The sequence below is a fragment of the Lemur catta genome, chromosome 10 (assembly GCF_020740605.2).
Source record: "Lemur catta isolate mLemCat1 chromosome 10, mLemCat1.pri, whole genome shotgun sequence".
NCBI classification, from domain to species: Eukaryota; Metazoa; Chordata; class Mammalia; order Primates; family Lemuridae; genus Lemur; species Lemur catta.
Genome location: NC_059137.1, coordinates 796,936 through 808,701, shown reverse-complemented (window position 1 = coordinate 808,701; position 11,766 = coordinate 796,936). Strand labels below are relative to the sequence as shown.

The 11,766-nt window shown below is 58.1% G+C and overlaps 1 protein-coding gene across 1 annotated transcript in view; it reads right to left on the bottom strand.

Annotated features, from left to right (window-relative positions):
* Positions 1-444: 444 nt before the first annotated feature.
* PNPLA7 (patatin like phospholipase domain containing 7) overlaps positions 445-11,766 on the bottom strand; it is a 64,729-nt gene continuing 53,407 nt past the window's right edge. Inside the window, 12 exon segments of the mRNA XM_045563775.1 lie at positions 445-733; positions 879-979; positions 1,768-1,852; positions 2,031-2,141; positions 2,216-2,262; positions 2,265-2,307; positions 2,655-2,803; positions 3,440-3,556; positions 4,086-4,155; positions 4,327-4,443; positions 6,115-6,271; positions 11,385-11,503. Of these exon segments, the coding sequence (XP_045419731.1) occupies positions 707-733; positions 879-979; positions 1,768-1,852; positions 2,031-2,141; positions 2,216-2,262; positions 2,265-2,307; positions 2,655-2,803; positions 3,440-3,556; positions 4,086-4,155; positions 4,327-4,443; positions 6,115-6,271; positions 11,385-11,503 (1,143 nt within the window). The 3' untranslated portion in view covers positions 445-706.

The window sequence follows — 11,766 nt, the reverse complement described above, 5'->3', positions numbered from 1 at the left end:
AGACAACACGGGACCGGACGCGGGGCTCTGCGGGCTTTCGCTGCGGCCTCCCGGGCGGGGAAACTGAGGCCGGGGGTGCCCGGACCGCAAGGTCTTAGGCCCGTGGGCCTCACGACCGCTGCTCTGAGATCTGCAGGGGTCACAGCGCGGGCGCTTCTCCCTCTGAAACCAAAGGGCTCCCCTCCACCACTAAGGACCCGAGACCGAAAGGAGCACGCCCGCAGACTTGGGCTCGGCTTGGTTTTGGGGGGACCCCAGCTCCACCCAGACCCTGGGCGCCCTGCCTGGCTAGCCCGGAGTTACCGCCCTGGGGTCTCAGGCTTCACCATAAGAGAGGTCTTTGGAGGAGGACAGATGACCGTCCGGCCTCGGGGCCACCCCCCACATCGGGCACAACTTGGTGTGACCCTTCCCACAGGGACCTCACCACGGGAGACACGCCCAATACACCTTTGGATCTGCCTTTATTAACATGCCCAGCCGCAGCATCAGGGCTCCCACATCTCTCAGGGACCGCAGGGGTTCGCAGCCCCCGGGACTGCTGCCTGAGTGCAGGGGCTGCCAGTGCAGAGAGGAAGCCGCAATCCGCGACACAGCCCAGGGCAGGGAAGCGGGGCCTCGCGCAGGGCACGCAGGGCTCTGGATGGGTCCGCGGTGAGCCAGGGGATGAGGAGCCCTGGCGGTTTGTGGAAAGCAGCCTGGGGTGTCAGTGCGCAAGCGAGGGCTCATCTTCCTGGAAGCAAAAGGCAAGGTGAGGGCAGGAAGGACGGGCAGGTCTGGAGGGCGGACCCTGGACTGGCGGCCGCAGTGCAGCAAGGCTGCAAAGGGGAGCAGCGCCCAGGACCCAGAGGCAGGCCCCACACGGGCCCTCAGCTCACCAAGTCAGAGCCTGTGGCTGGGGTGCTCTGGAAGTCGGCATATGCGTCCCTGGGGACGTCCAGCAGCTCCTCCTCCCACTCGGTCTGGTAGTCAGATTCATCTGGGGCAGAGGGGAGGCCACATGGGCTCCCTCCTGAGGCCATGCCTGGTGCAGGTGAAGCACAGCGGCACGACACCGGCACAGACCCCGAGCCCCACCGTGGCACAGCGGCCCACACGGCCACACAGGCCCAGGGCTGCTGAGTCAGAGAGGAGGCTGGCTGCACGCACACCTGGTCTTGTCGGCCTTGGGGCCCAGCCTCGTGTGAGGGTGCCCACCCGGCCCCAGACTTGGGGGGTGCTGGGTCTTCCACAGACAAGTAGGGCACACGCTCCTCACCCCTCTCGACCAGGTGCCCCAGGCCAGGCCTCTTCCAAGAGGGGCTGTGGAGCAGCAGCTCCAGGCCCAGCCCAGTCACCGCAAAGCCTGGGGCTTTCACCCTGGGGCAGCCACCCGAGGACAGGCCCCTGCTGTGGGGAGGGCCTGGGCCTACACTCAGTGCAGGGCCGAGACTGAGCCCCGTGGTACTGAACCGGCCTCCTGGCATGCTGGGTCAGGCAGGGTGGGGGCAACATGGTTCCACCTCAGGTCTGTGGTGTGGGTGGGGCTTGGGGCGTACGAGGGGAGGCCTGAGTGGTGATGGTCCCACTGCTGTGGGGACATGCGCTGGCCAGAACGGGAGTGCTGGCCAAGCCTCCTGGCTGGTGGAGCCTCAGGGGTGGGCAGGACGGCGGCGGGGCGGGTGGGGAGTGCAGGCCTGTGGGTGGTGGGGACCCAGCCAGCCCCAGGATGTCAGCACAGTGTCAGAAGGTCATGCTGCCAGTGCCACCTTCCGCTGGACAACTCACCGTCTACCGTGGCAGCCCTGGTGGGCTCAATACGAGACACAATTTCGGCAAGGTCCGTGAAGGAGGCGTTGGGGCAGGTGAGGACCTGAAGCGATGCAGAACAGGAGCACCTCACTCCACGGGGCTGCCTGCCACAAGGCCCCTCCCACACCATCCTTCCCCTGGGAGGGCCAAGGCCAGGAGACAGGCCCTCAGGGCCACTGCCCACCCCAGAATCGGGGGTGTGGGGTGTGGGGCCCAGGGACCTCCCGCTGGGCACTCACAGCACAGGCCTTCCTCTTGTCTGTCCCCTGCCGGTCCTGTAGCATCTTCTCCAGCACGCCACTGCGACCCCAGATGTTGAACACTGCCCGCCCATGCTGGTACCCCCCTTCCTGTGTACACCAGGGCCCCCATTAGGTGTGGGGAGCCTCCGCGCCCTGCTCCTGTGGGGATGGCCGACACTCACGCAGATCTCGTTGAACTTGCCGAAGTCCAGGGTGCCATAGCCGTCGACGGGCGCAGGCACTCGCAGTAGTCGCCACTCTTCCCCGCCTCCAGCTGCCGGACACAGCACACGTAGGCCAGGCGGCCTGGATCTCCGCCATGCTGCCTGAGCCTCCTGCCCAGCCCCTTCCCCACCCTAACTGGCACGGGGGCAGGACAGGCCCTGAGGACCCAAACCCCGTTCTCAAGCAGTATTCTAGCCAGTGACAGAACCTTCAGGCTTCTGCCCCTTCCCCACCTGTCCCCATAACTGCCCCCAGGGCCAGGACAGGGTTGGTGATAGAGGGACCCCAGCCAGATCTGCTGGACTCAGAGCCTGAGCTGCTCCCCACCCCTTGCCCACGGGGCAGGAGGTGGTGAGGGGTGCTGTAGGGAGCAGCTCCCACAGGCACCAGCCCTACCTTGACCTTAGTGGCCAGGGGGTTCCAGCGTTTCCACAGCAGCCACCACCCAGACAGCGCGTCGCCGTAGTTAGTGAGGTCCGTCTCATCCCGGCTGCCCACATCAATGGCGATCACCACCTTTGCCCCCTTGGACCTGGCCACATCCGCTAGGGAACAGCAGCCCTGGTCACCACCAGGCAGAGCCAGGGGACGGGGCACAGCCTGCCTCACTGAACCCTGGGGGCTTGCTCTTTGGGGCCTGGGCCTGGTGGCATGGGGTCACTTCTCCACCATTGGAGGCAGGAGACCCACATGCCCAGCTCTGTGGGCAGCTGTGTGCACAGAACTGTGTTCTGGGCCCTTGTGCCCACATGTCCAACAGGTGAGAGGTGTGAGCTCACCTGCACCAAAGCTGGCACCTGCAGGCCGTTGGGCTCTGACTATGGGCACAGATGGGAATTAATCGTTCCTGGTTTCTCTACTTGGCCTTTGTTCTGCGTGCTGCTGAGCTGACAAACAGGGCCATATGCTGGGAGCATGTGGTCCTGAGCCTGTGTGTGTGTGTGTGTGTGTGTGTGTGTGTGTGTGTGCGCGCGCGTGCGTGCGTGTGCATGTTCTCAGTGGCGTGTGAGGCCCTGCTCGGATGCCAGCCTGACATTTTCCTTTGGCACTCTCTAAGGAAAACGTGTTCCTCCCCAGCCCTCGTGGAGTGGAGGTAGCTATGGCAGGGGCCATGGGGCAGGCTGACCAAGGCAACACCATGCTTATGCCAGCGGGGGTCCCTCCCCAGCCCCCTGCAGTACCTGGGAGGTTGTTGACGTAGCCTCCATCCATCAGTAGGTGTCCGTCTTTGGGGTCGCAGAGAGGAGGCATGTAGCCTGACAAGGACATGCTGGCAAGCACATACCGCCACAGGGAGCCTGGGGGCAGGGGGAGCCTTTGGTTACCCACAGGAGGTTCCTGCCCTGGACCCAGGGGTGAGGTCCTCACCTTGGTGGGTCTGAGAGCCAGCAGGTGCCACCTCTAGGGCAGGGCACCAGCCTGGAAAGAAGCTACCACAGAGCTCTTCCTAGGCGAGGGTAAGGGTCCAGGAGGCTAAACAGGAGTGAGGTCTTTCTCTGGGGTCACAACACACTGTGTACCAGGCTCAGGTGTTCCCACTACTCTGTGCCCCTCACCCCAGATCTGAGCGTGCCCCGACCCCAGGACCGAGTGTGCCCTCTCTCTCCTCTCTCCTGGGGTCTCCAGTCCACCCCTCTGGCCTCCTGCTCATTGTCCTCACCCTACTGTGGTGCCTGGGGCAGAGGCTGCCCATCCTCGTGTGCAGATCTCCCCATGCCTTTGCCTCCTTGGAGACCCCTGGTGCCTCCCCCAGCCTCATGGGGCCACCCGACTGTCCCTGGGCTGTGCCTAGCACCCAAGTTGGCTGCATGTGTGCGGCGTTCTCACCATCCGTGTGGACCCACATGGCCGAGGCTGTGATGTCAGTGGTGATGGCGAAGTAGGGCACCCACAGGTCCTGTGGGAGGGGGCTCAGATGCACCCATGTCCGGGGAAGCTGACCCAGGGCCGGGTGAACGTGGGGCAGGGGGTGGAGCAAGAGGGCGCCCAGTGCCGCGGGGCGTATGGTCACGGGCCAGGGGGCCTGTGTGGGCTCCGGAGGGTGGCCTGTCTGGGCTGGGGGACACACCTCAATCTGCTTGTCCTTGAAGATGCTACAGATGGTGCGGTTGAAGCTGGCTCCGGAGAACATGGATGTGATGGGGTAGGTCAGGTCCAGCACGGCCCTCACCATCGACGTCACATCCTAGGGGCACACAGAGGCCTCTGCAGAGGGGCTCATGCCCGCAGGCCTTGCTGGAGCAGGAAAGTGGGTACACGCATGGGAGTATGGGAGCACCTGCAGCCCCTGCCCGGGGTCTCAGGGCTGTGCATGCCGTGAGCTGGAGCTGCAGGGTGGGCAGAGGCCGGTGGATGGCCCCAGGCCCTGGAAGCTAGGATGCAGCCCCTGCCCCTGTCCCTTCCTGACCTAGGCAGGCCTTGTAGTCTCGCCCTGGACCTTCGCAGGTTTGCCTGCGGAGTGGAGGGAGCACCCGGCGGGGTTTGGGGTGAGGCCCAGCACAGGCCCAGCGCTGGGAGTGTGGGGGGAGGGGAGCTCAGGGCCAATTGCCAGGGCCCAGCAACAGGCACTAGCGGGACCTGGTGGGGATTCCCCCAGGTGCGCAGGGAGCTCTCTGGCCCCACACTCCACCACCTGGGGTGCTCCCATGGCCCAGGGATGGGGCCATCGCCCAGCCCTGCTCTCTCTCAGTGGCTCCTCCTGGGCAGGCCAAGGCCCATCCTTCAGTGCAGCGGGGCAGGTCAGAAGCTGGGTGAGAGGACTCGGACCAGCCTCACACTGGGAGGTGGGGTGGTGAGGAAGGGTCCTCCCTGCCACCGTGCGCCAGGTTCACGGGCCAAACAGGAGGGGAGAGGGTGGCTGGACGTGCACAGAGTGCAGAGTGCCGTGCGGAGGGCACACACGCGCGGCCCCAGTGCTCCCCGAGAAAGCCCTGCAGCACCAGAGGGGCCTGCGGGATGCAGCCAGGGGCGCCCGCACCGCCCAGCTCAGCACGTGGCCTGCAGGGGGTCGCCCTGGCAGGCCCCCGTGGCCCACCACAGCCAGGACAGTGGGACCAGCCCAAGAGCCCTGACTGTTCCCACGCCTGGCTCCCTAGCACCAGCCCCCAGGCCCTATCTCAGGAGTGGCCACACTGGGGTAACCAGGTTGCTCATTTTAGGGAAAGAAACATTTCTGGAGCAGTGAAGGGAGTCAGTGGCGTGGCCTTGGGGACCTTGGCTAGGGCTCCAGCAGCCCCAGGCCACGGGGAGCAGCCACGCGCCTGCCCTGAGAGCGGCCGCTGCCTACAGGATGACAAAGTTTCTTTTCTTTTAAAAGGAGAACACAAACACTTTTGATCCCACTCATGATTTCAACCAGGGCTCTGTTTTGTTCACAAAAGCGAGCACAGCACTGAGGGCAGGGACGCTGCGCCTGCGGGAGCCGCGAGCCCGGCCTACTGGCCCTCAGCTCCTCGGGGCAGCCTGTTCCATCTGTTTTCTTTGATTCCGTATTTGGTGCTTTACTCTGACATCCATTTCTCACAAGGCCAGACTACACCCGCCCCCGCCCGCCTGCCACCACCAGCCAGTGTCCCCGGCTGCTCCCTGCCCTGCGGCCCATGAGTACAGTCTGCTCTCCTTGGCTGGCTCTGGCCCCCAGGCTGCCCCCAGTCGCTGGGCCACCGCCCACCACAACCCACACCCTCTCCTTCTCGTTGCTGCCCTGGGCCCCCACATGGTCTCGGAGACCTGAGGGGCCGGAGCCCGGCAGAGCCACATGCAGGGGCAAGGCCACGGGCCCCCTGTCCTCGTGGCCCCCACAGTACCAGCCTGACCTGGAGCTGGGCCCCAGGGAGCATGGTTGGCACCTGCTCACCTCGGCCCACTGCTTGGCCCAGATGCGCATCTGGCTGTAGCTCCGCTCCTCAGAGTACAGGGCGCCCATGAAGGCCCCGATGGACGTGCCTCCAACCATGTCCACAGGGATGCCGCACTCTGCCAGGGCCCTGAGGACGCCCACCTGGGCACAGCCTCTGCACCAGCCAGGGACACAGAGCAGGGAGTGAGCACCCAGAGGGGTGGCCACCCACAGCCCGCCTGCTCGTCCTCAGCTCCCGACTCCTGCACAGGCCAAGACACTGATTCAGAGAGGGATCCTGGCTGCTCTGTGGAGGCCCTGGGTGACGGTGGGGACGGGGTGGGGAGGGTGCCCCAAGAGGCGACCAGCACTGGCCTCTTCTACCCACAAGCACCTGCTGCCCCTACACCAGGTCGTGTGCCGGGCAGGTGAGGAGGGTCCTGGGGAGCGCAGCACATGTAGGCCAGGAGGCCAGCTTCTCGTCACCTTGAACTGGGGCTGGGGTTCCCACCCAGAGCCTCCAATGCCCGCCACCACTGTCCTATAGAATGTACACCACGCAACCAGAAACCACCCGTCGTATGAGGAGAAGAGACCATAAGACCGTAAGAAAAACAGACAATAGCAGTGGACTTAGAGTTGGCCCAGATAAGCCCATTTGGAAATGGATAGTAGAGATAGTTATACGACATTGTGAATGTATTTAACTGTACACTGGAAAACGGTTAAAATGGTAAAGTTTATGTTGTGTATATTTTAACACAATAAAAAAGAACCATATGTAGTATCACTACAAACTCAGGCTTAAGCCTTTTTAAAAAGTTCAAGGAATTAAAGACAAAATTGATAATTTTGGAGTAAAATCAAATAGAAATTCTGGAAGTAGGGGAAAATAAAATTACTGAGATGAGAAGCTCAATGAATGAGTTTAACAGCAAACTGGACCAGCGTGCGAGAGAAATGGTGGCACAGAAGACAGATCGGGAGAAAACATTCGTCGAATCACAAAGCATCGAAGGGATGGAACGTGTAAAATGTTCTCTTACGAAACACGTCCAGGAGCACGAAACATACGGGATCTGGAGCAAGGTCTCATTGACGTGTCATCTGAGCCACAGAGAGGGGACAGGACAGAGCAGTATCTGAAGAGGTAACTTTTGGGTATTTTTAGAATTGATGACAGACGTCAAGCCTCAGATTCAAGAAGCATTATAAACTCTAAGCATAAATCAAAGAAAACCATTTCTGCATTGCTGAAAGCCCAAGGCAGAGAAAAAACTCTCTGAGCCAGCCTGAGAAGAGGCATGTTGCCATCACAGGGGCAACAGACAGACAGCCCTGACTCGTCTGTCCTTCGAGCGGGTCCTTCACAGACAATGTCTGCTGGCCCACAAGTTAAGAATCAAGAACCATTTAAATCAGAAAGTAAAATTAAGGAAATAACAAAGAGCACAAATTAAAGAACCAAAAAACAAACATACAATAAGAGGATCAACAGTGATCAAAGCTGGTGGATTGAAAGGACTAATTCAGCTGATACCTCCGGTAACACTGGCCAAGGAAAGAAAATAAAAGGACAAAAGGCCTCAATTGGTAATGTCAGGAATGAAAAGGGGACGTCAGTACAGACACTTTCTCTAAAGAGATAAGAGGCTACTGGGAACGATGTCATGCTATAAATACATTAAGATCAAACGGACACATCCCTAGAAAAACCTAACTTACCAAAACTAACACGAGAAACAGAACATCTGAATAGCGTGGTAACAATTAAAGAAAATGCATCTTTAACTTTTAAGTCCCTACAAAGAGAATTTCATGTCCAGATGGTCTCACCACTGAATTCTACTAAACATATATGGAAAAAGTAACATAAATTTTACATAAAACTCTCCAGAGATTAGGAAAGAAGCATTTCCCACCTCAATTTACGAAGCCAGCAAACAAGCTGTCATACCAAAGCCAGCAAAGATATTTCAAGAAAGGACAATTCAGTCAAGTGTCACTCCAATTCAAACTGAATCTAGGAATATACAAATAGGCTAACTCATTGTGACTACATGGGTCTATCCCAAGAACATAACATTAGTTTTAACATGAAAATCAATGTAATTCACACATTAACAGATTAAGGGGAAAATACATCATCTACCATTTATAATCCCAGCACTCTGGGAGGCTGAGGCAGGAGGATGGCTTGAGCCCAGGAGTTTGAGGCTGCAGTGAGTTGTGATGATGCCACTGCACTCTAGCCGGGGCAACAGAGGGAGGCTCTGTCTCAAAACAAACAAACAAAAATTGACAGTATCAAGGGTTGGCAAGAACGTGGGCAACTAGGAACTCTATCACGGGTGGAGGTGTAAAATGGTACAATGACCCCATGAGTAGGTCATTCTACTCCCAGGATTTGCCTAAGATGAAAGAGCACATATGTCCACCAACAGATTTGCACAAGAATGGTTATAATAGTTGTGTTCATAATAACCAAAACCAGAAAACAACCTGATTTCCATCAACAGGAAGTGGGATATGCGAAGTGCGGTTATGTGGAGCACCCCTCAGCAGCACCGCTGCCGACGTGATCAGGGACACAGGCACGTCTCAGACACGCTGCGCTGAGTGGACACGCCAGACACAAACAGGGGCATGGTGCAAGCTTCAGCAAGCACGCAAGCGCACAAGTAAAAACCTGCCGTCGACATTCTCAGAAATGTGATATTGGATTAATGAAACAGAGAGAGAATACTGCGAAAGGAAAGAAGCATCCAGACATTAGAAATACTTTAGCAGAGAAGATAACTGGAAGATACATTTGTGGAAAATCTCCCAGAAAGTAGAATAAAAAGATAGAAATGGAGAATACGGGAGGAAAAGATATGAGACTTAGAGGATCCATCTAGGGTGCCCAAAATCTGACCACTAGAAGCTCTAGGAAGAGAGAACAGAGAAAAGAAAAAGGTATTTATTTCAAAAAATAAAACATCTTAGCTGGGCGTGGTGGCTCACACCTGTAATCCTAGCACTCTGGGAGGCCGAGGTGGGAGGATCACTCGAGGTCAGGAGTTTGAGCTCAGCCAAAGAGCGAGACCCCGTCTCTACTAAAAATAGCAAGAAATGATCTGGACAGCTAAAAATATACAGAAAAAATTAACTGGGCACGGTGGTGCATGCCTGTAGTCCCAGCTACTCGGGAGGCTGAGGCAGGAGGATCACTTGAGCCCAGGAGTCTGAGGTTGCTGTGAGCTAGGCTGATGCCACGGCACTCTAGCCTGGGCAACAGAGTGAGACTCTGCCTCAAAAAAATAAAATAAAATAAAATAAATAAAACATCTCCCAAAGTTCATAGATTTCCAAATTTGAAAAGAACCACTGGGAATCCAGCATAACGGATTAAAAAAGAACCACAGCAAGGGGCGTAGTGCACTTCCAGAACACCCAGAATGAAGAGGATCTCCTACAAAGTTCCAGAAGAAAAACACAGGCCTCATGAACAAAGATAGCATCGCACATGTCAACAGCTGTACCAAAAGCTGAAAAGACAATGGAACCACGAGTTAAAACTTCTGGGAGACAATTGTTTCCACCTAGAATTCCATACCCAGCCCACTGTCACTCGAGCGTGGGAATGGAATGGGGACGTGTTCTGACAGGCACGGTCTTACAAAAACCGCATCTCCTTCCACGCGTCTCCTCCTAAGGAAATTTCTAGAGTATGTATCCACCAAAATAAGGAGCACATCAAGGAAGAGGAAGACATGGAATGCAGGAGATGGAGTTGAACACAAGAGAGAAACAAAGGTGGCTCCCAGATGGCGGTGAAGGAAAATTCTGGGGCAACATCTCAGCAACACGTTAGAAAGCGACCAGGGGCGATGGGAGGAAGCCGGAGCGCTGAGCTAAGTGGAGACGGCTGGTGCCTGAGCGCCAAGAGCTTCGTGTTTGCAGCAGAGTGTCTGTGGGTGAATTAATGCCCAGAAAACCCAGCAAATGGCAAATGTGACAACTGTCAACTCCGAGGAAGGAGACACAATCACAGGACACAACACGCTGTAAGCTGGCTCTGGGTAACAGCACACACGGCCCGTGAGTGACCAGGCCACACTGTGGCCATGAGCAGGAAGGAGGGAGACGGGCCCAGAGAGGCGGAGAGAGACGCACAGACTCTGTGCGTGCTGGAGGGGCTACGAAGTCAATGATCTAAAACAGAAAAAAACAAAAAATTAACAGAATGGGGATTCTATTTAGAACCACAGACAGGCAGCCAGCCAAAAAGGTGGGCAGTGGTCACTTCGGGGATCTCTCTGGGGCGGGTGCGGGGGTGGCGAGGGGGCTGCTGTTCTGCTGTATGTGCCGCGTAGAACCACACGGTTTCTAAGTGTCCCCTTGACTAAAGTCACGTTTGCATTCAAAATGCCGCAGATCTGGCCTACGGGCAGCTCCAAGTCTGGGCTCAGCTGCTCTGAGCCGCCCGCTGTCCAGACGCACAGGAAGAGCCCTGGGTCCTCCCCCAGCGGCGACCTCAGGCGGGTGCTCCTCACCCGCAGCCAACCCTGGCCGCAGGGCCAGGCGCCGCGTGCAGAGGTGCCGGCAACAGCAGCCACCTGGTGCCGCCCTCGCACCGGTCCAGGCGCCCGGGCACCCCATGCGGGGAGGTGCGGAGCAGCAGCAGGCGCGGGCACAGCCCTCCCGCCACCTCAGGACACCCTCGGCCCCACTTCTGTCTCAAGTGCATTTCTCTTTAACTGAGTTCAGGAGGGGGTGGTGTCAGAGTTATTTGAGTTAAAAGTCCTTTAAGGAACTCAACAGTCCAAAGAACTACAGAAAGCCACCAGCTCCCGAGCAAATCGGATCATGGCTCCGTACGGCGTGTACCAACATGGGAAGAAACTTGCCAGGAGCCCCCTGGAAAGACTGAAAGGGTAAGAATAGGTTTCAGAAGAAGAGATGCAAATGGCTAATAAGCAAACAAATGCTTCAAAGCAAAGACATCAGAACAAGATACAAATTTTCTTCTACTAAATTAGCAACAATGAAAACCAGGGCGGTTCTGGGCAAGAGGGGCGACGGGCCCACCAGGCACTGAGCCACCTCGTGGGCCTGGTCACACTCTGGCCCACCCACAGGGACTCTCCTGAGCATGCTGGAGGCTGGGTCTGGAGGGGCAGAGCCCACCTGTGGCCTGAGGGTCTCTTGGTCTGCGGCATGTCTTCACAGCACCCACGGGCGACTGTTACCACTCGCCCACGCCCACACGGCAGGAGTGGTGTGGGGGAAGGGGCGGGACTCACCGTGCCCCCCCGCCCCCGAGGACCAGGGCGATGGCGTTGCCCGTCAGCACCCTCGCCAGGCGGGAAAAGTCCGAGTGCCGGTCTGGGGGTCTCTGGAAGACGCGCTTGTACATCTCCATCTGGGGGAGGAGCAGCAGATGCAGATTCAGGGCTGGGGCAGGACCCCAGCCCTGCTGACTCGACGAGGGTGAGTTTCCTCCATGTCTGACCCCTGATGCCCTCCAGGACATGGCAGGGTCTGTCCGGTACTACCCTGCCAGCACCTCAGCTGGGCGGGTGTCAGCAGAGGGCACATGGGTGGATGAGCAGGCCCAGAGGGACCACCGGACCACAGAGCCCTGCCCATGGGATCCCCACACCCTCCGGCCCTGCAGCAGACGGT